Source organism: Alosa pseudoharengus, unplaced genomic scaffold (genome assembly GCF_046254945.1).
Source record: "Alosa pseudoharengus isolate Yale_2024_CS ecotype anadromous, Long Island Sound unplaced genomic scaffold, YU_APseudo_1.1 YU_APseudo_1.1_scf_18, whole genome shotgun sequence".
Lineage (NCBI taxonomy): Eukaryota > Metazoa > Chordata > Actinopteri > Clupeiformes > Clupeidae > Alosa > Alosa pseudoharengus.
Genome location: NW_027468650.1, coordinates 16,584,400 through 16,605,068, shown reverse-complemented (window position 1 = coordinate 16,605,068; position 20,669 = coordinate 16,584,400). Strand labels below are relative to the sequence as shown.

The window sequence follows — 20,669 nt, the reverse complement described above, 5'->3', positions numbered from 1 at the left end:
CCAGCACTTTCCCTGTCTGACATCTGGGCACTGCCAGCTGCTCTGAAAAGTCATATTCCGGGCAGGTGCCACCTTTTAACCTCACACACCTGTGCTCCTCTGGTGGAGATGTTTTGGCCTGCAGGTCACACACTCATTCACTCACAAACACACACACACACACAAATGCACACACACACACACACACTATCCACATCAGATAAGAGGAGACAAGCACTTGTATGCATGCTCTTGCACATACACACACACACTCCATGCCTTAGAGGAGACAAAGTCTTGCACACACATACAGACACACACACACACACACACACACATTAGATAAGAGGAGACAAACACTCTTGCATACAAAGCATACACAGTAGAGAAGACTGAAGAATGCTCTCTCACAAGAGCTCTCAAACACACATGCTATCATATACTGTAAGGAGCTGAACTTATAGAAAATGGAAAAACAATGTTAAGAACGGCATATATCCTCAATTATGTAGGCTACACTTGTCCCATAGTTCTTGACAGTTCTACTGAACCTACATTTCCATAACTCTGATGAAACTCTGATGAAAAGTCACCAGCATTTCCAAGTTGACAAAAGTTTCAAAAAGTATTTAATCTGTATTCACTGTAAAATGAGACTTCATGGAGTAGAGAGAATATGACATCTCAAGGTCTGTTTCTTCCTGAACGAGGTGTAAGCCAATAAAACCATAACTGACTCCTCCTCTTGCACCAGAGATTAAAGAGGGAATGATTTCCATCTCGTTTTATTCTGAGCAAATATTCTAGTTTTACGTTCCTGTTCCAAGGTCTCTGTGGTTAGACCACTATAGAACAGTTAGAAGAACAGTTAGAAGAACAGTTAGAAGAACACTATAGAATAATGTTCTTTAAGAAAAAAACACATTATTTAAGAAAAAAAACACATTGGTATCGCAAATTGATTTATGACAGGTGGCCAAATAGCATAAGCTTTTCTCTGCACCGCAGCCTCAAAGCACTTCAGATGTCAAGGCTAACTGTTACAAGCAGGGTTTAACATTTTCAGGTACTGTGCCTGAATTTACGAGTGGGGTGGACCCTTTCATATTAACAATAGGCAACTGACATGTCGAATTCCTTCCAACACAGAAATGTCCCTTACTCTAAACCCTGTAAAAGCCTAACCTCTGTGCTGCTGCTAATTGCATGATATTAAACATAGTTATCACCCGGAGAGAAGAAATACTCTTTTCTGATTGGCTGGTGGGGTGGCTATTAATTCTGAATAACAGGACACCGTTCCATATCAATGCTTATGAATGGTAACTATAACAACCATACATAGTAGGACTACGGTTGCAGGCTTCGCAACAATGGAATCAACTGTAAACAAGCTAACTGTCCATGCTTTCAGAAGTTGTACAACAAGCTGAACTTGAGCTTCTTTTTAAACGAAACCGCGTTAGCGGGATAACGGCCTTCGAGGTGTGTCCTGTTATACGGAATCCGCTGCGCGTCGGGGAGTTTTTTGCCACTCGCCCTCGTCCATTAAAGGTAAACTATGCAGTATTGGCAATTTCCTTACTGTTTTCTCGGTTTTTGCTTCTTTTTCGTTGGCTCTGTCATGACGAATGAGAAACTCCATCGCTACCTTTTTCTAGCCGGTGCCTGGTGTGTATGTGTATTTGAATGCAGTAAAGCAATTCGTTACACTCGTTATACTTCCTGACACTGAGGCCGCCGGCCCGCCGGCCCACAGTTGCAAGGGTGTTTTTTCCACTCACAGGCGCTAGGGTGAAGCGACACGGCCACCATTCAACCCGAAAAAAGTCATATAACCATTCCAATGACTGAAGCTGTTAAATGAAGGTAAATTAAGCTAAAAAAAAACTTGCATATTAAGCTAAAAAACCTGCATAGTGTGCCTTTAATTCCGTATAACAGGACACCTCGGCGGCCGTTATCCCTTACTTAGTGTCTCTGGTAGGTTATTTCACACACTATTTCAGTGGTTTACATATTTCTAAAAGGTGGACAGGTAGTGTTGGAGATTTATCTTGCCAACTTGGTCTATCATACAGGGGAGACATGAAAACTCATAACTCATGAAAACATGAACAGGGGAGACATGAAAACTCATAGAATCTTACTAAATTTAGTCTATTTCTAACAACATACTTTTGAATAACATTTATTAACCACAGTGCATTACTGACTGGTTATCTACAATTGAAAATAGTGTTTTGAGTGTTACATTTATTGTAAAATTTAATTTGTTACCGTTTTTTGTTTTTGTTCCTTGAACCATTTCTAATCCCTGTCGTGCACATCATGCAATCACACACACACACACACACGTTGATCACCCTGGTCCAGCCCCTGAGCTAACAGATTATATGCCGCGGAAGGCTCTTCAGCCTGCACATATATTTCCAGTGGAACGTTAGTTGTAACAACATCTTCTGTTACATTCTGCTCCTTTCGTGTTCACTTGGACACTGAATATCTTGTTTATTCTCAACAGAGACAACACAGGTGATGGACGGTCCATCAGAAATATACTTTATATGTTGGCTGAAAAGCCTTCCAGGAAATGCTTGGCATAAAGGCAATTGGCCAAAGTTCTGGAGAGGTCATCGACTACTAGAGGTCATCCATCTGTAAGAGAAGGCATAGGTAACTAGCCTGGTATCTAAGAGCACATTTGAATTGCTCTGGTGGATTGGTCTGGCCACTCTTCTATTATCGGTTATTTCCAAAATTACGGAAATCCCAGGAACCAATCACCACAGATTATCTGGTATGTGACAGGTTTTATATGATGACAGTCTGCGCTGATAGTGTCATTATTAAATTACATAAACATGGATTTTCTTTGAAATTGAGTAAACAATTGCATTTAAAACCTTTGTTGACAAGAAAGGTGTTTACCGGTAAAGTTGACTGGTATTTAGCAGATACTTTTATCCAAAGCAACACAGACTTGCAACGGCCGACCGATTGTCAGGCTGTGATTCTACTGCTGCTCCATAAGGCATGTTAATTTGTGTATCAATTAATTTGTTTTTAATTTGTTTGTTTAGTGTGTGTGCAGCACTTCCAAAAGGCTTTGGTAAGAGTTGAATGTACAACTTAAGTTCAATTTTAGCACTGGTTATGCCCCTTGGATATCTATAAAGAACTGTGCATGCCCCGACTAATTCTCAAGAGGCTGAAGAGTTTCCCCGCTGCCTTGGCTCCTTCCCTGCTCTGCCTCCAGTCCCTGAGTCCACTCCGGTCCAGGTTACTGCTCCAGCTCCATATGCAGAGTCGGTCTGTTCAGCCTGCCCAACATTTTAGGTTGCTCCTCTCAATAAGAGCATCCAGCCATGTGTAGTTCATCACCTGCATATGCCCAATGTGCCCATTAATGTTTGTACTTAAGCCCTGAATACCATTCTGTGTATTGTTTGAGTCAATAGCATCAAAATGAGTTTGAAGTTGTGATTTTTAAGGTAAAAGAACTACTCTGTCTTGCACCTAAGTCCCTCCAAGAAAAGAGTTAGGCTACCCTGATGTGTGGTGGTGGCGATGTGCGCTCACAAGCTGCACTCATGTCACCAATGCTGAGCTGTGAATACTATAGTTGTATCTGTAGGTCCGGAGTATGTGCATAGCTCAGTAGGTACTAGATACCCAGACTGCTGGTGAGGGTGGTGGCAGGAGGGGTATGGGGCATTCCTGGGGGTACTTCTGTTTAGCGCTGCTTGATTATGGCAAACAAAAAGTAGGCCTAATCATGATTTGTTATTGTTACTATTAATATTGGAAATACAATTATCTTACACAGTTAGGCCTATTCATTGACTTCAGAAGCATCTTGAATTTAATGAAAATTGAATAATAAAAAAAATGTCTTTTTAAAGTGGATTTCATTGCAAAATAGAATGAAGCAAAATAATCTTATTTTTCCCTCTCAATTACATTGTTTTAGTAATCGCTGCTGGATGCAGAAAAATAAAAAATAAATGTGATTAATTGCACAACCCTACTTCAGCTGCCCAGGGGGTGCGTATGGGGTTTTTATACGGGTGCTTGCCCTGGGGTATGGAGGGAACGGCACCAGGATTGGACCCTGCTGTGGTGAATCAAAGTTCCTGATAAGTCCATTTCTCACGTTGAACATAACATTCCTAGAACCCTTTTTTTCTTGTGTTCCGACCGGACCAATTTGGGCATTATTAAGTTCCTCTGACCGCAGTTCCTGTAACTCTTTTAGCTTCTACTTCAGACCAGGGTCTTTTCCGCATAGGAACCCTTAGTGACCTAGGTCTACGTTGATTGGTCCTACTTATAAGTCACACCCACTGTCAACCCAAGTTGAATGGGCAATTTGAATTTGAATGGGCAACCAGTTCCTATGGCCACTTGGCCAGTGCGAATGCAAATGTCAAAATCGGTTTTGGGGGAGAGTAGTTAGTAGAACAGTTATGTTTAGAAGTGGACTGTTCCTATAACTACTTTCTGTAACTGACTTGGTCGGAAAGAGGCTGTTATTGATCTCAATTAGTAATGGGACTTTAACTTATGCAGGCCAATACAGAGCAAACGAGGTACCCATCTTTCCTGCGCTATAGGATATATTTAGGTGATGTCAGATGGAGGTTAAAAACAGATCATGGTTTGTTTTTTTCCTTTGGCGTTCATTGTTTTGGATAACGCATTATGAGAGGAAACGGCTCTTGGCTACTGGGGGAAACTATTGTCAGTATTGAGTTTCCTCATGGTCTGCTTTTCTTGTTCCTCTGCAGTCTGCACAAATGAAAAAAATGATCAATACGCATCACATTGGCTATACCAAGGCTCTGACATGGGCGGTGTGTGTGTGTGTGTGTGTGTGTGTGTGTGTGTGTGTGTGTGTGTGTGTGCGCGCGCTTGTGCAAGAGCTTTGGAGAGACGTGTGGAGAGTCAGCCTTCGACACAGCCTTGAATAATGCAGCCCCTTCTCTTGGGGCGCCGGCTCATTTATAATAGCGAGAAGCACTCAATGCTACGCAAAAGCTACCCGGCGCTCTGCAATTCCGGCCTTCCATAAATGATTGCCTTCAACCTTCACTTGGACGAAAATTGCAACTTGTTGGTTAGGCGGGAGCCGTGTCGGCACACCTAGAATGTAAATGCAATAATGAATAAACAATGCAGCGGTGGCGGAGTCTCAAAGTGACAGCTAACTGATGGGAGAAGGGGTTTCTGCTGGCCGGAGAGACAGCCATTTTGCCATGGTGCTAGAATCGGAGTAAAATTGAAATTGATGTCATGATGGGAACAGTGCCCGGTAATGCGCATCGCTCAGCCCGCGGTGAGGCATCAAGGAGGATGGCTGGAGGGAAGGGACAAAAACAGGTTGCTACAGCAGGCATCTCTCTATGGAGAGGCTCGTTTATCCATCATCATGCCGGCCACAGAGAAAATATTCTAATCTGTGGCTTTCAAATGCAAAGGCATCACTCCATTAACACCCACAGGACAGATGCACAAATCACAAAACTGACCTGTCGGCTACTACTAACCAACTTGAGTGTAGGCCTATTGTTAGCATCAGGGACGTGCACAGGAATTTTGAGGGGCAGTTGCTCTGACCTGAACCCCCCCCCCCCCCCAAAAAAAAAAACCTCACGGGCTATATGAAGGACTGAGAATAACAGGGTCTTTATTAAAATATAAAGTATACACAAAGAAGTAAAACACTGAAATACAGCACTCAATCACCTTAACTACTAAATGCAAAGTCTCTGTCTCATCTGCTGGTTAGCTTTTTCGCAGCCAACCCTGCAGTGATGTGCTGCCCTTTGCTGCCTCCCTGAATTGTCTCTCCCTCTCCTGAATCCGCCTCTTTTCAGTGGGCATCTTGGCTTCAAACAATACCCAATGTAGTGATAGGATTTAGGCATTTAACCATTTTGAATAAAATAATTAATGTGATGCATTACTTCTATCATTCATTCTTCTTGCTAAAACGAAATGTGAGAAACTAACTAGCCTATCGCTTAGTTTGCCTAATGCCTACCAAAAAATAGTAGCTTTAGGCTATGTGATAACGGGCTGCTTGTCTGCAAGCTATCTGTCTGATTATTTAGGCTAAACGTGGCAAACTCACCCTGGATTTATGAAGACTTTAATTCATTTCCTAAAATGAATGATGATGATGATGATCGTTCGTTTGTTATAGCCTACATCACAAACTCACCTTTTCCGACAACGTTTAGTCGTCTCACCCGACAACCGCGACAAATCTACTTCTAGGGCCGCTGCCGCTCATGCTCAGCTGCCGGTCGCGCAGCCACGTAAACAGAGTTTGCCCTGCACCTACTGACTTTCACTTTCGGTGCCCGAATGGAAGTGAATGAGGCTTTGCGATTTTTTAAATCGAGGCCTACGTGAAATTCTGCATCCATTGTACGATTTATTTATTTATTTTTCTTCCCCCTCGGAAGGGCAACGTGAGTCGAGAAGGGCATATGGGCAGTTGCCTGGGCAACTGAGCAACCCCCCTGTGCACGTTAGCATAGTTTTTACCTCTGTGTCTTTGTTTGTCCAACAGTGAGTAGCCTAATAACAATAGTAGATATATAACTACTGCTAAAATGTACTTAAAAAAAAAGAAAAAGTGGAATTGAACCGGAGGGTTCGATATCAACAGGTAGCCTTACAATGAGATATTTAGGCTAAATGGGGGGAAAAGAGAAAATAAATATGCTGTTTCTTGGTGTGCAAAGCCTATATTAACCGACCTATGCAATTAAATTTGATTTCATGTCAAGAAGCTAAAATCAACTGAAAAGGTGTGCCTGGATGAAATAATACCTAATAATAACCGTTGCCACCTGCTGATCAGCTTCGAGGAAATGTGGCAAATGCAGGCAAACCGATTTAGGCAACCTTACTGGACTTCTCAGGCAGAGCAGTAGGCTACTTTTATGATAATGGGCGGTGCATTTTCGCATAATTTACGCGTCGTAAATCAGTGAAACTGCTCTAAATGAATACTCAGGCTGTCCATCAAATCACCGATAGATAGGGCCTAGCCTACTGTGTGCCGATCCGTTATGCAGAATGCCAACAAACCAACCCGCAGCCGATAATCAAGGCCAGAGAAATTGATGTCACCACCAGACGTGCCATGCCAGTCTGGTAAACAAGACCCAAATGTTCCAGATATTTGCTTTATGAAATAGAGTTCCTCCTTCCTTTCAGCGTGAGACATGATATTCAAACTACAGCTGTAGAATTTTAACCAGTGCTCTAGCGCCCTCCAATGGCTAATGTAAAAAATAAACCTCGGCTGTTTCATGACGCACATATGATGCTCTAAGTGTTGATTCAGTGATCACGGGCAAGACGTGACAAGGGACTCGGCCTGAGGGCGCTTTTATGTAAAATATCCCAAAGGAGTCAGGTGAAACGTAGGAAGGTAGCTAAAACGTATAATTAATGGCAATCTCAGGGATTAAATTGCCCGCAGACAATCCTCTGTCAAGGGTTAGGGTTATCACACAGCAGACCTCTGATGATTCTTAGCACAAGTGTTTGTCTACGCAGGTCTCCGAAGCCCTCCGAAGCCCTCAGACAGCCTGCATCAGGCACAGTTGGCTTCCGGAGCCAATGAAATCGTTCGACCCCTTTTTGCCATTCACCGATCTGCTCCACGCATGTCTCTCTTTGAACCTCATGGGTCGGGATTGTATCTTAATGCATCCAATCCCGTGGTTTTAAACTGGGCCTGGGAATAAAACACCCCTTTCTGCTCTTCGCTACACTACATAGAAATACAAAGGTAGCCTATCTGGTTTAGGGGGAAAAACACGAGGAATGCTACACAAATCCGAAACATAATCTTTAATGAAAAAAACAATGTTGGGATAGCAAACAAAACATAAAAAAACATGTGTCTCCGTCACAGGATGATGGTATGATTAATTGAAGCATAAAATTGGGTCCAGACATTGTAAAACCCTCACTGAGCGTTTTAATGGTTACAGAAACTAGTACCAGTAGCAGTACCGTATTATGCTGTGTTTAATCTGGTCTTGCATCAACTTGATGCCTGACAACATAAAGCCCGTTACAGTGAAATAGAAACAAACAAATTGTACACACAACTGGATTTTCCAATGAACCCAACACCAGAGGTGACAAAGGCAACAGTGTAGCTATACTAGTTTACAATATTTGGGCAAAATGTGTTCAGGCTTTATGACGTTACATCTCAACAAGTTGGTCCAGACAGCATCAACATATTTTTAAATATGTCAGTTAACTCCAGTTTCCCGTTACACCCTGTTTTAGCCATGGCCATGACAGAAATAAAAAAAAAAACTATTTGGTTAAATAATTAATGTTTTGGCATTTTCATGATATACAACCACAAAGCCTCGATTAGCGGTGAAAAGGATGGCGAAATATTCATAAAAAATCCTCTACAATGAACATGGAAAGAAATAAATTTAAAACATCTTTATATATTCAATATATTTATTTATTTATAAGGCTCTGTCTAAACCGCTCTGCTGTAATCACATACGCTGAAGGACCCAGTCCAGTGGTCCCATGTTACAGCCGAGGAGACCAAGTTTGGTCTCATGACCAGGTTCCATCCAGTCTGCTGTCGTCTACTGTCCGCTCCGCTCCCCATCAGCACAGTGCAATGCTTTAGAGTGTTCTTTCAACAGAACCTCCTCCAGTTTCTCTTGCTCCCTCCTTCTCCATCACACAGTCTTGGTGTTCTGGCCACTGTCCTGCAGAGGCTGTGGAGTTTGCCCACCCGCCCCCCCACCAAACACACACACACACACACACACATCTTCTTTCATCTTCTGTCTCACAACCTCTGTGAGCTCTATGGAACCCAAACACACCCTTCAAGATCCTGTCTCATATGCCTTCTCGATGCCCCCCCCCCCCCCCCCCCCCCCCCAGCCTTTCAGGTCCTGTCCCATAAGCCCCTCCTCCCTGGATCACTCCACGTAGACCTCTGCCTCTGGTCGAGGCTGCCCCTGGAGAAACCCCCCCTGGCCCAGGGCGGTGGAGTATAGTCTGTGGCTGCTGGGGGGCATGCAGCCGTGGCTGGGGAAGGGGCCGGGTTTGGGGGTGCGTGGCTGGGCCGAGGGGACGGGCACGTAGCCCTCCATGGTGTCGTAACGGGACGCCACAAAGCTGTGACTGCGCACCTTGGGCTGGTGGTAGTGGGCGGCCCAGGGCTCTGCCTCCATCTTGGCGCGGTCGCGTACTTCGCGCTCAGGGGGCAGGTGTCCTTTGATGCTCTGCGAGCGCTCCGGTCTCACGGCCCCGCGGGCCCCCGCACGGGGGTAGTAGAACTCCTCCTCCGGGTAGCGGCTACTCAGAGTCCGGTAAAGAGCACGCTCCGGCTCTCGAGCATGACCGCCTCCGCCGTCGGTGTGCTTGAAGTCGGGGCAGCTATACTCCTTGTGAAGGGAGAGGTGGGGGGGCAAAGGGCGGCTCTCCTGTGGCACGTTCCTGTAGGGGGCGCTGTTCTGCTTGAGCATCAGTGCCTCCCTGGCTCCCAGCTCGGCCTTCCGCCGCTGCTCCGGGTGGGACGACTCGCCCTCGGAGAACAGCTGCTCTGGGGAACTCTGGGATACCATGGTGACTTTAAAATGACCACCAGGCTCCTCCGTGGATATGAGCAGGTCTCTCCCGGAATCCGAGCGATGCCTCACGTGCCTGCTTTCCCGCCGGCTGGCCTCGGGCCTGGGGCGCACCGGACTCACCCCCAAGTACTGCTGCTGCTGCTGCTGCTGCTGCTGCTGGGCAGACAGGCCACCGTGCGGCTTTCTCTTGGTCCTGCTGTCCCTCCGCAGTGTCGCCTGGTGGAAGTGCCTGTCGGGCGGCTCCGAGGTCCAGACGGACGGCAACGAGGCGTCGTCCACTCGGGGGAAGTAGCAGCCCTCGTGGCTCTGGAAGCTGTAGTCCTTCTCTGGGATGACGTGGCTAAGCGGGTTGGGGTAGCCCCCTCGCGGGGCGCAGCCCGTCTTCGACGGGGGCGCAGGTGCGGACGCAGGAGGGGGCACGCGGCGGAGAGTGTAGGCGTGGCTGTGGCTGTACTGGCGCCCCCTGTGACCGTCCGGGTCACCGTAGGGCGAGTCCGAGTACGGGTTGTACCGATACTGCACCTTGCCGTTCTCAAAGTAGGGCTGCACCTGGTGGATCTCGGCGTGGCCCTTCCGCGAGGGGTACGGGTTGCTCTGGAAGAAGAAGGGCCGGTCCTCAGGCGGCGCGTGCAGCGAGCGCACCCGGCGGATGGTGGGGTACACCAGCGCCCCCTCCAACGGGGCGTACCACTGCCCCGAGCGGCGGAAGTGCGTGGTGGACAGGTGCTCGTCCCGGTAGTGCTCCTTGTACTTGATGGACTGGTGGAGGGAGCGGGGGCCAAGCGTCCCGTAGTGGCTCTCGTACGACGCCTTAGGGTGCACCTTCAGCCCCCCGAGGTGCGGCGGCAGGCTCTCGGGCTGGGTGGGAAAGGGCGGGGGGCACCTGCGGTGGCGTCCGGGGCGCGTTTGCCCGTAGGGGTCCTCCTCGGGGCTCAGGGGGTAGGAGGAGCCGGGGGAGCGGAGAGAGGGGTGGGGGAACGCCTCTTTGACCGACGCCGGCGCCGAGGCCTCCGCCAGCACCGTGCGGAAGTTGGAGGCGTTCACCGCCTCGCGGTTCTGGTTCTGGAGGGCAGCGGTGGCCAGGCGGCTCTCAGCCGTGCGGCGCGGGGGTGTCGGGGGCACGGGTTTGGGTTGAGGGTGGTGTTGGGGATGGGGTTGAGGGTGGTGTTGGGGATGGGGTTGAGGGTGGTGTTGGGGATGGGGTTGAGGGTGGTGTTGGGGATGGGGTTGAGGGTGGTGTTGTGGCTGGTGTTGTGGGTGGTGTTGGGGGTGGTGTTGTGGAAGGTGTTGTGGGTGGTGTTGTGGGTGGTGTTGGTGTTGGTGATGAGGAGGGCGGAGGGGTTTGGGGCTGCCGCGCTCCGGCTCCTCCACGCTGGGGTGCCCTCCCCGCGCGCCCTCATGCGGCTCCTGTGCCAGGCTGGCCGTGCCCGCTGGGGGTCTCTCCTGGGCAGCAGGGACGCCGCAGTGGCACAGTCGGGGAACAGGGGGCGCTCCTCTCGGGCCCGGCTCTCTCTCCTCGCCACCACAGGCACCGCACACGCGGACAGCCTTCAGCGCGATCGCTGCCCTCTCATGACCCACGTTCGGCCCGCCCGGCGCTCTCGGAGCCCCACCGTCTGCCACGCCGGCTCTGGCGGAGCGGGAGGTGTGTGAGGGGGGCGGCTCGCTGGGGTCAGATGAGGGCGTGTTGCCCTGGGGGGGCGAGTAGGGGCCGACAGGGCTGAGGAGGGGCAGCTTGGGGCTGGGGGACGAGGGGCTCTGGGGCTGTTGAGGGGGCTGTTGAGGGGGCGCTCCTCCTCTCTGGGAGTGGAGCGCCACCTGCTGGGCAGACTCGGCCAGCGCCAGGGCCAGCATGCGGGCAGCGTTCTTCCCCGGAGGCTGAGGGGAGATCAGAGAGTCGGTACTCACCAGCCCAGGAGTGCAGTCCAGTGTCAGGGAGCCTACAAGAGAACACACACACACACACACACACACACATGCGCATACATAACACACATACACACACACGCATACATAACACACACATGCATACATAACACACACACACACACACATACACAACACACACACACACACACACAGAGGAAAGCATCATCAGAAACCTCTATCCAGGCACAGAGAGGCTGCATGAGAGCTCTCTCGTTGCAGGGGTCCAGATCAACCTCTCTTCTGATGATGACTGAAGCAGCACATCAGCACATCAAGCACTACAATCAGCTACTTTATAAACCACTTCATCTACTCCGCTACGGAACATCACCAAAGAGCATCGCTGCTTATGATCAGCCATTGATGTTTGTGCTCACCTGGGTCGGGTCGGTTCTGTTTGGGTTCCATGGCTGCCGCTCTGCAGTCGGCGCTGCAGGACCCGCTGCGTTTGGACCCAGCTCTGTTGGGCCCGGCGCTGCCCTCGCTGGGCAGGGGCTCGCTCCTCATGGAGGGGGAAGACGTCAGGGGCGTGGAAGACACCGAGTCCGGGACGGCCACCGGCGCCGTGCGCGCGGACCGGGACTCAGTTCTGACCCGCGAGTCGGCCCAGGCTGCAGGGTCCTCCTCAGGAACAGAAGCAGCAGCAGCAGCAGCGGAGGTGGAGGGGAAGTTGAGAGCCACCTCCTCTTCTTCTTCCTCCTCCACCACCTCCTCCTCCTCCTCCTCCACCACCTCCCTCAGCTCCTCCTCCAGACGCAGCGGTGCAGGCGCAGGGCTGCCGGTCGGCGAGCGCAGCGAGATGACCGCCGCCACGGCAGCGGCCGAGGGGTTGTCCGAGGGTGAGACGCTCGGCTGAGCGTCGGTCGCCCCGTTGCCATGACTTCTGCCCCGCTTACTGCCCTGCTTCCTACCCTCGGGCCGCGCGGGGTCAGCTGGCGGCCCGCTGCACTGGAAGGCCATGGGGTCAAAGTCCAGACAGCCCAGGCCAGAGGTGAGGGGTCGGAGGTCGGCGTCATGACGAGGGGGCGAGATGAGCGCTGGCACACAGGACGTGGCGGACGTGTTTTTGGTGGCAGGGCCGGGCAGAGCGTGTGCGGAGTGGGCGTGGCTCTCCAGCAGCTCCTCATTAAAGGAAGTGGACAGCGCCTCGCTGATTGACAGCGGTCGCCGTGGACGCGACAGCTTCGAGTCACCTGCTGCAAAAAAACAAGACACAGGCAATCAGACAACAAACAAACAAACAAATACAACTGGGGGTTTAGTGTAAACAAACAAGCGTAAAATAGCATTCCACCTCACCATCAAAGTTGTGAGAAGAAAGAGACTCTTCACTTTTAGCAGAGCGGAGAGTTCCGGAGTCACCTCGTCCACCTACCGTGAAGGTAAACAAACAGGACAAAAGCACACCATTAATACACAAACAAGTAAACAATTATGTTCAAATTTCACAGCTGGTCGACAACTCTGTTTCAGGCAGGCTTCAAAGCAGGACCAGAGAGGAGACTTTCCAATAGCACAGTCTCCTCACAGGAAGATGGTGTGTGTGTGTGAGAGAGAGAGTTCTGTGGTCTCTGTGAGCGTGCTGGTGTGTGTGTGTGTGTGTGTGTGTGTGTGTGTGTGTGTGTGAGAGAGGTATGTGATCTCAGTGAGCTGGTCTGAGTGGAGGTTTTAACCAGGGCTGTAGAGGAGGCCAAAGGCATGTAAATACGATTGACACACTTCCAATATTTCTGAAATAGTATTTAAGCACGTCCAAATACCACTAACACACCTCCTAATAGAGTTCACGTACCTCCAATGCAACTTTAACATTCATCAGTCAGTTTACCCACCTCTTTCTTTTACCACTACAGCCCTGATTTTCACAGGTATGTGAGTGTGTACTCTGAGATTTCTGTGAGCATGCTGGTGTGTGTGTGTGGAGGGTGCGATCTCAGTTAGTTGGTGCACTTGGGGGTATAGTATTAACACAGGTGTGTGTGTGTTTCTGTGTGTGTGTGTGTGTGTGGACAGCACACCTGGCAGTGCCATGGTCTTGATCTGGTTAGGCTCGCTGGGATGGCGGTGCAGCTTGCGCTTGGCGGCCGTGGAAGACGATCGGCCCAGATGGAAAAAGTTCCTCCAGCCGCCCACCGGAGACTTCTTCGACTTCACCGAAGCCTTCTTCCTGTGGAGACACACACACACACACACACACACACACACACACACACACACACATCTATGAGTGTGTAAAGCCACTGTATAAGCCCAGATGATCAGAGCGCTCCTGTTTTAGAGCGCTCCAGACTGACTCCTAATCATATAAAGGCTGGAGGTTTCCTTCAGACTCTTCTCTTCTCTCTTCTGTTCTGCGCCTGAGGTAGTGTGTGAGTGTGTGTGTGTGTGTGTGTGTGTGTGTGGGGCCTCCTCCAGGGGCAGACATATTAGCATAACTCAGTAGCCCGAGGAAAAACAAATCTGCTCCAGTACGCTGGAGGCAGTCAGTAACCAGACCTCAATCACCAGGCCAACACCAGGGGCCTCATTTATAAAGCGTTCTTACGCAGAGATTTGATTTTAGACCGTGCGCGCTCAAATACATGCCAACGCTCAGATTTATAAAAGCCGTCTGACGTGGAAAAGTGCTTATCTCCACGTCAGGTTCAAACTTGACGTACCACCATTTCCTTGTGGCAATGCCTGGGTACTGCAAGTAATCTGAGGTCTAAGTGTGATGCATTTTCAAAATTCCAAGACCGACGATCTCATGTCTTTCTTTGCCATATGCATGATCAATATCAGAAGATTTTTAAAGACGTTTTTGGACGCAGCTTAATGTTTCATGGTTTGGCATAAAACTGCTAATGAGAACTATAGCCCACTTACAGGCGCGTAGCAAGCGTGGGGGATGTGGGTGTTATAACGTACACAATTTTGCTGGAACATGATTCTATCCCCCACACTTTTTGTCAGATTAAAATGAAAGTAAAATATGGAAATAAACGCTCCCGTAAAGAGTTGGAACCGTATCTACCATAACGCACACACAAAGAGACACAAATAGGTCTGTTGATTTGATTGAATGGTCATCAGGCCAATCACATCAAGTTAGCCAGTGAAGAACCAGAGCCGCTCTGATCAAATTCAAAGTGTGCATCTTTCAAGGTGCTGCTGCCAGGCCCGTCGCTAGAAGGCAAGCAAACCAAGCAATTGCTTGGGGCCCCGAGCTGGTTTAGTAAACCAAAATTCACTGTCTGACTGACAGTTTTTGTCACAATGTATAAATGCAGAGAGTCAAAGTGAAAGCGGAGGTGCGCGCACCAAGGCACTTGTTTCTGCAGAAAGACCTTGGCTACTATACTGTTCTCAGAGCATTTTGCTTTCTCTGTCTATGATCTGCAACTTTTCTCAAACTATTGGCCTCCTCAACAATTAACCTACTGGTCCACGTAGCCGCGAAATTAAGTTATGGCCGGTGCTGAAGATCTTAAATAGCCTACGATCGCGTTCCATTTAGAACATCTTATTTTGATCTTACAAACGGAGGCGTCAAGACACATTTGAGTTCTACATCTGAGAACTAAGATTTCCAGCATGTAGAACTCAAATAGAACGCTTATGAGCGCTCATGCAATGTGTGTGTCCCTGCAGCAAGTGAAACTAGGTAACGTGGGCTAGAAGCAACAATAGCTTAAACAACAACGTGGCTTCCTGTAACTATATTAATGGAAAAAGAAACTGCTAATCATAATCTTTAAATTGACATTAATTAAGCTGGCTATATGCAACACAATCTATTTATATTCCCTTTGCATATATTTGGGTAGACTTCAAACGTTTTTGAATTTGAGCTTACAGTTCTGTATTCTTTATTATTATATTTATTTAGGTATTAGTGATACCTCGAAATTAGGCTGCTGTCTGTTAGGGCAATTTATTGTAGCCTGCTAACCCATATATGCACAAAACATAATTTCTGAAATGATTTCTTGATTTATAACATGATATATGTCTCCATGTAGGGTAGTGTCAAATAGTGAAGTGATAGGTAGATCATGTAGGCTTACATGTCACATGAGCCACACATATGAGGGGCACTGCTTCTTCTGTCCCTCCCAAACTGCATTAAAATGGTGTGTTTAGCAATCAGAATTTCATTTTTTTTCGGGGTAGAAACTGCCGGACACCAATATAGTCCGCACCCCTCTCAGAAAATACTTACAACGTCCCTGTAGGGAGTTATTTATAATTTGGCAAGATTGTTTCATTTTCCTATCCCACAACCCCCACACTTTTAAAAAGCTTGATACGCCCCTGCCCACTTAAGAAAGTGAAAAAACGTATAGCTTACTTATTTCATAATATCTATATATAAAAAGAAAAACACCAAGACCTACGATAGAATGATTGAAACATTCTTACAGGTGATCTAGTATATTTAGTGTTCTCACCAATCTAATATTGATCATAAAATGTCCAATTCCCCTCATTTAGGAGAGGAAAAGTATTTGTGCCAGGGATGTAGTGGTAAAATAAGGTGGGTGAACTATGAATTCTGCAATCTCGGTGAGGTGGACTGCGCCATGCAGTATCGGATTTTTAAAAAAAGCATTGAGAACATGTTTGATAATGGTGGAGGTATTGTACAATATTGGGAATATAGGATAGTATTGGATAATGCAGTTTTGAATGTTAAAAGTGAATAAACTTTTGAAAGGTGGATAAACTCTAATAAGAGGTGGGTAGTCCTAAACTCTATTTCTGGTGGAAACTGCGTTTACTCGGGTTTAGCCTCCACTACATCCTAATTTGTGCTCATGCCTATTCCCAGCTCGATACAATGTAGGCTATAGATATTTTATATCATAAATAGCCTACACAACCAAGGGATGGAAGCTATCCTCTGAATGCAGGGCATCTTCATATTTAGTGTTGCGGCGGAGCTGCGTAAAGAGGTGCAGAGCGCCGACCTGTTTGCTTTTTTTGACTGGCAGTGCCAAAGATCAGATGACAATACGTGAGTTGGATAATGTAGGCTAAAGTATAAAGGTAGGCCTAAAGCAAACAATAAAGGACAATGTTTAAGCCATTGGACATTATTGAAAGAAAACGATCACAAAGATATGCAATGAATGAATAATGACCGGCGAACTAGGCTACTTTTTCAGCAAAAACATAGCTTATCCTAAAAGAAACGTTAAGCCTACATGACATATCACGCTTATAATTTAGTCCTCTGTTTTGTAGGCTAAATCAGCATATTACCATGGGCAGGCTTGGAATTTCACCATTTTGGGGGCAAGGCCACTTGGCCTTCAGTTGGGCATATTTGGTGGGGGGCACAAAGGCCACATGTCAGGCCAAAGTTAACCATACAGTAGGCTATAAAAATGATTGAAATTGTATTTAGCCTATTCAATAGACCTGCATCACTGTATGAAACATTACAAAAACATGACATATTACATAGGATAATGATCATCTGATCATCTAATATCATCTAATATTTACAGATATCTAGGCTATATTTAACATTTATTTTATATTTGGCCTGTTATGAAATCATGTATTGAACAATTTAAGCACAGCTCAGCTTTAAGAAACTCAAATAGCCTAGATGCATGCTTAGCATTTTGTCATCATTAAGGCTACTTTAACAAACTCTTAGTCAGCTGTATATCCTCTGATTTTAATATTTACCGACATCTAGGCGATATTTGTAACATTTATTTTGTATTTGGCATGTTATGAAATCACTAGGAAAAAAATTAAACATGTTGTGAAACTTAAAGCCCAAATTTGGAAACATGTATGTTGAACTTTGCTACAAATTCAAAATCGGATTACTCTGGAATGGCTAACTGTACAGGGGGCTGCTTTAAACCTTCGTGTTCGGTAAGGTCTGCTGTTTATTATGACCGCCGCGCAGCGAAGCGGCGGTCATATAGGTTTAGTCAGATTTTTTTTTTTTTTTTTTTTTTTTTTTTTCTTTTTCGCATGTCCAAATTTCCGTCAATGAGTCCCGGGACACTGAAAGACCGGGGTAGACGAAACTTGGTGGGCATGTACCCCCACATGGATAGCATGGAACCATCGTTTTTCGTTTTGATCTGTAGCCCCCCCGCTGGACTGCACCCCCCGAAAGGAGGGTAGGGCAGACACAGTTTTCTGTGAATATCTCGAGAACCGTAAGGTTTAGGAGGACCATTTTTGTAAGTTGATCTCAAGGGGCCATGTCAACCCATTCCATAACCACTCATTTCATGTATAGCGCCACCTAGTTAAAAATTAAAAGGCAAAAATGTAGGTGTTTTCATCACAATATCTCTGGCTGACATGGTCAAAACTGCACGAAATTGAAAGTGTAGGATCATTATGACACCCTCCGAATGCATGCCAAGTTTTGTGTACTTTCGTTCATGGGGGGCCTAACAATAAAATAATTTATGTGTACATTTAGTGACGTACACCAACAAGGATTCCCGGGACACTGAAAGACCGGGGTACACAAAACTTGGTGGGCATGTACCCCCACATGGATAGCATGGAACCGTCATTTTTCGTTTTGATCTGTAGCCCCCCCGCTGGACTGGACCCCCCGAAAGGAGGGTAGGCCAGACACAGTTCTCTGTGAATATCTTGAGAACTGTAGGGCCTAGGATGACCATTTTTTTTTCCGTATATTTGCCTCCAGGGGTCATGTTAACCCATTTCATGTGCACACATGTGCACAAACAGATACACACGCACACACACACATTCACAGTAATCATACGTATGACATATACTCACACAGTAGACATATGTACGCTTCCATGCACAGGCACATACGCAGGCACACACACAAGCACGCACACACACACACACACACACTCACACACACACACACCCACACACATAACATAAACATAACACAAACAATCAAGCATTTCTCAGAATTATGAACAGGCAAGATGGAGGTGGGGTTGTATAAAATGAATTTTACATGTGAAATCTATGAACTAATCATGTTTTGGGACTTGTTGTCTAGCAGATACCAGTGAGAATTGAGTGTGGATAATGCAATTTAGTGAGACAGTTAGAATCATATAGGCCTTTCAGCGTGATTTCTTTTTGTGGAAAAAATGTGCTGGACTGGGCGGCGGTCATATTTTGTACCGCTCTGCGGTACATCTAGTTTTGATATATGGTTTGCCATGTTTTGAACGAAGGGTTCGTTAAGTATTCCAAGATGAATGAGGGAGATGGGCGCAGATCCTAGAATTTATGATTCAATTTAATCATAGTATTTATTTGTCTCGCGAACCGTTCACCAAATGGCTAACATCGTTTAAAAGCTGAGAAAAAGCTCTTTCATGTGATGTGATACTTGTGATGCCTGTATGATGAGTTAACCTGACTCCGCCAGATGGATTTGCTCCGAGTGAAACCCTGAAGCTCGCGAGATCAGGATGGTCTCACGAGGCTAATGATGAGTAGTTCCACTGAGAAGAATGGGAATCTGGACGCACTTACTTTCTTGCCGTGCGCTGTCACTTTTCCACTGCGTAAAATGCTACAATAATTTGCGCTGTGAAAGATTATTTTGTCAGGCCATAGGCTAATAAAATACGCTATTAGTCCGACGCAAACCAGAATATTGAGAGATGTCTTTCCTTCATAAGGTAGGCCTACCCAATTTTGTTTTCTACAAAGTAGGCCTAAACATACTAAATGTTGATTATTCACATTACTGCAAGCAAAAGAAATGAAAGCGAGCAGAGGACAATGGGCATGGATGCATACGATCTCTTTCCAGAAAGCTTTGCTGGAAAAAACATAATTAGTTAAGCTATTCGAACTGACGCATATAAGCTAGTTAACATCAGATGGTATAGGCTAGGCCTACCTGTATACAATGTTTTCAATGTATAATTTTACATAGGCTACAGCTTTTAGGCCATTGATTTCATTAAAACATATGCTAATGATATTGATGAGGGGGTGTTTACAAGGCGGAGACCTAAAACCATCCGGCTGCGCACAAGTTGATGTTCATTTGTGATTTATAATGGGCACATCTGGAAGGGTGGCGTACGCACGTTTTTTATGCGTTCGTTCGTTTTCTCTGAATCACATGTACGATCATTTCAGAAATGATCTAAGATCAAATGAAGGATGGTTTTTACGCAACACTTTTATAAATGAGGCCCCAGGAGTCGGAACAGGAACAGGACAGTCCTTTTAGAGGTGCCAAGAGACACAGAAGTACAACTGATCTACCCCAATCGTCAGCCTCTGTCTATTCTGTCTAGTCTAAACCGTCAGTACGGTCAGAAAGGCAAAAACATGACCTCTACTTGATCTTTTGGTCTCTGGACTAAAGTGGTTCTGAGAATGTGAGCTCTTGCTAAGATGCCCTGAAAACATGTAACATTATATCTATGAGAGTCAATATCATTGTAAGGAGTTCAGGGATAAGCATACGTTTCTATTTTGTTTACATAGATATGTTCTTCTTTTGCTAGTTGGCTACATGCAATGGCAGAAAACTCACATACAGTACCCTCTCCTTGTCCCTCTCCCACTCTCTCTCACTCTCTCTCTCACACACACACACACACACACACACACACACACACAACGGAGACTTTCCTCCGTAGCCTAGGCTACTTGAATCAGAACAATACAACATTGTTGCAGCACAGAATGACAGTTCAGCTCGGTGTTTATTAAAGGTTAGCATTATTAGCACCACATCGCAAATTAAGTGCAATAGGTTCCTCATGCATGGAAATTAACTACTAAATTTCTTCTAATTACAACAAACAATAAAATTCATTACACAGGCAAAGTTATCAGCCGTTAGCAACATGCATGTAAGAGCCTTAAGTAGTAAGGTAGGCCACTCTAATGTTAGAACACAGCTCTCTCTACTCAAGGACATTACTTGTAGTTGTGGTTAACATTAGGCTATCAATTCATCAGCTATGACATGAAATGTTTGAGCCACCACCGACCCTCACCCCAAATAAAATTTAAAAAATCTTTGGAAACCCCCTTGGAAATCACAAATGCCTGTTTCTTGGTGTTTTCTGCCCCCAACGTTATCTTCAAGGCAGCGCTGCCTGGAAGGCACTAGGGTTAGGCATG

The 20,669-nt window shown here is 46.6% G+C and overlaps 1 protein-coding gene across 1 annotated transcript in view; it reads right to left on the bottom strand.

Moving 5' to 3' along the window:
• Positions 1-8,953: 8,953 nt before the first annotated feature.
• arhgap32a (Rho GTPase activating protein 32a) overlaps positions 8,954-20,669 on the bottom strand; it is a 43,947-nt gene continuing 32,231 nt past the window's right edge. The window contains exons 16-20 of the mRNA XM_076291116.1: positions 13,574-13,722; positions 12,855-12,926; positions 12,288-12,751; positions 11,933-12,251; positions 8,954-11,566 (exon numbers count right to left, since the gene is read on the bottom strand). Coding sequence (XP_076147231.1) covers positions 8,973-11,566; positions 11,933-12,251; positions 12,288-12,751; positions 12,855-12,926; positions 13,574-13,722 — 3,598 coding nt within the window. The 3' untranslated portion in view covers positions 8,954-8,972. The remainder of the gene's footprint in view (positions 11,567-11,932; positions 12,252-12,287; positions 12,752-12,854; positions 12,927-13,573; positions 13,723-20,669) is intronic.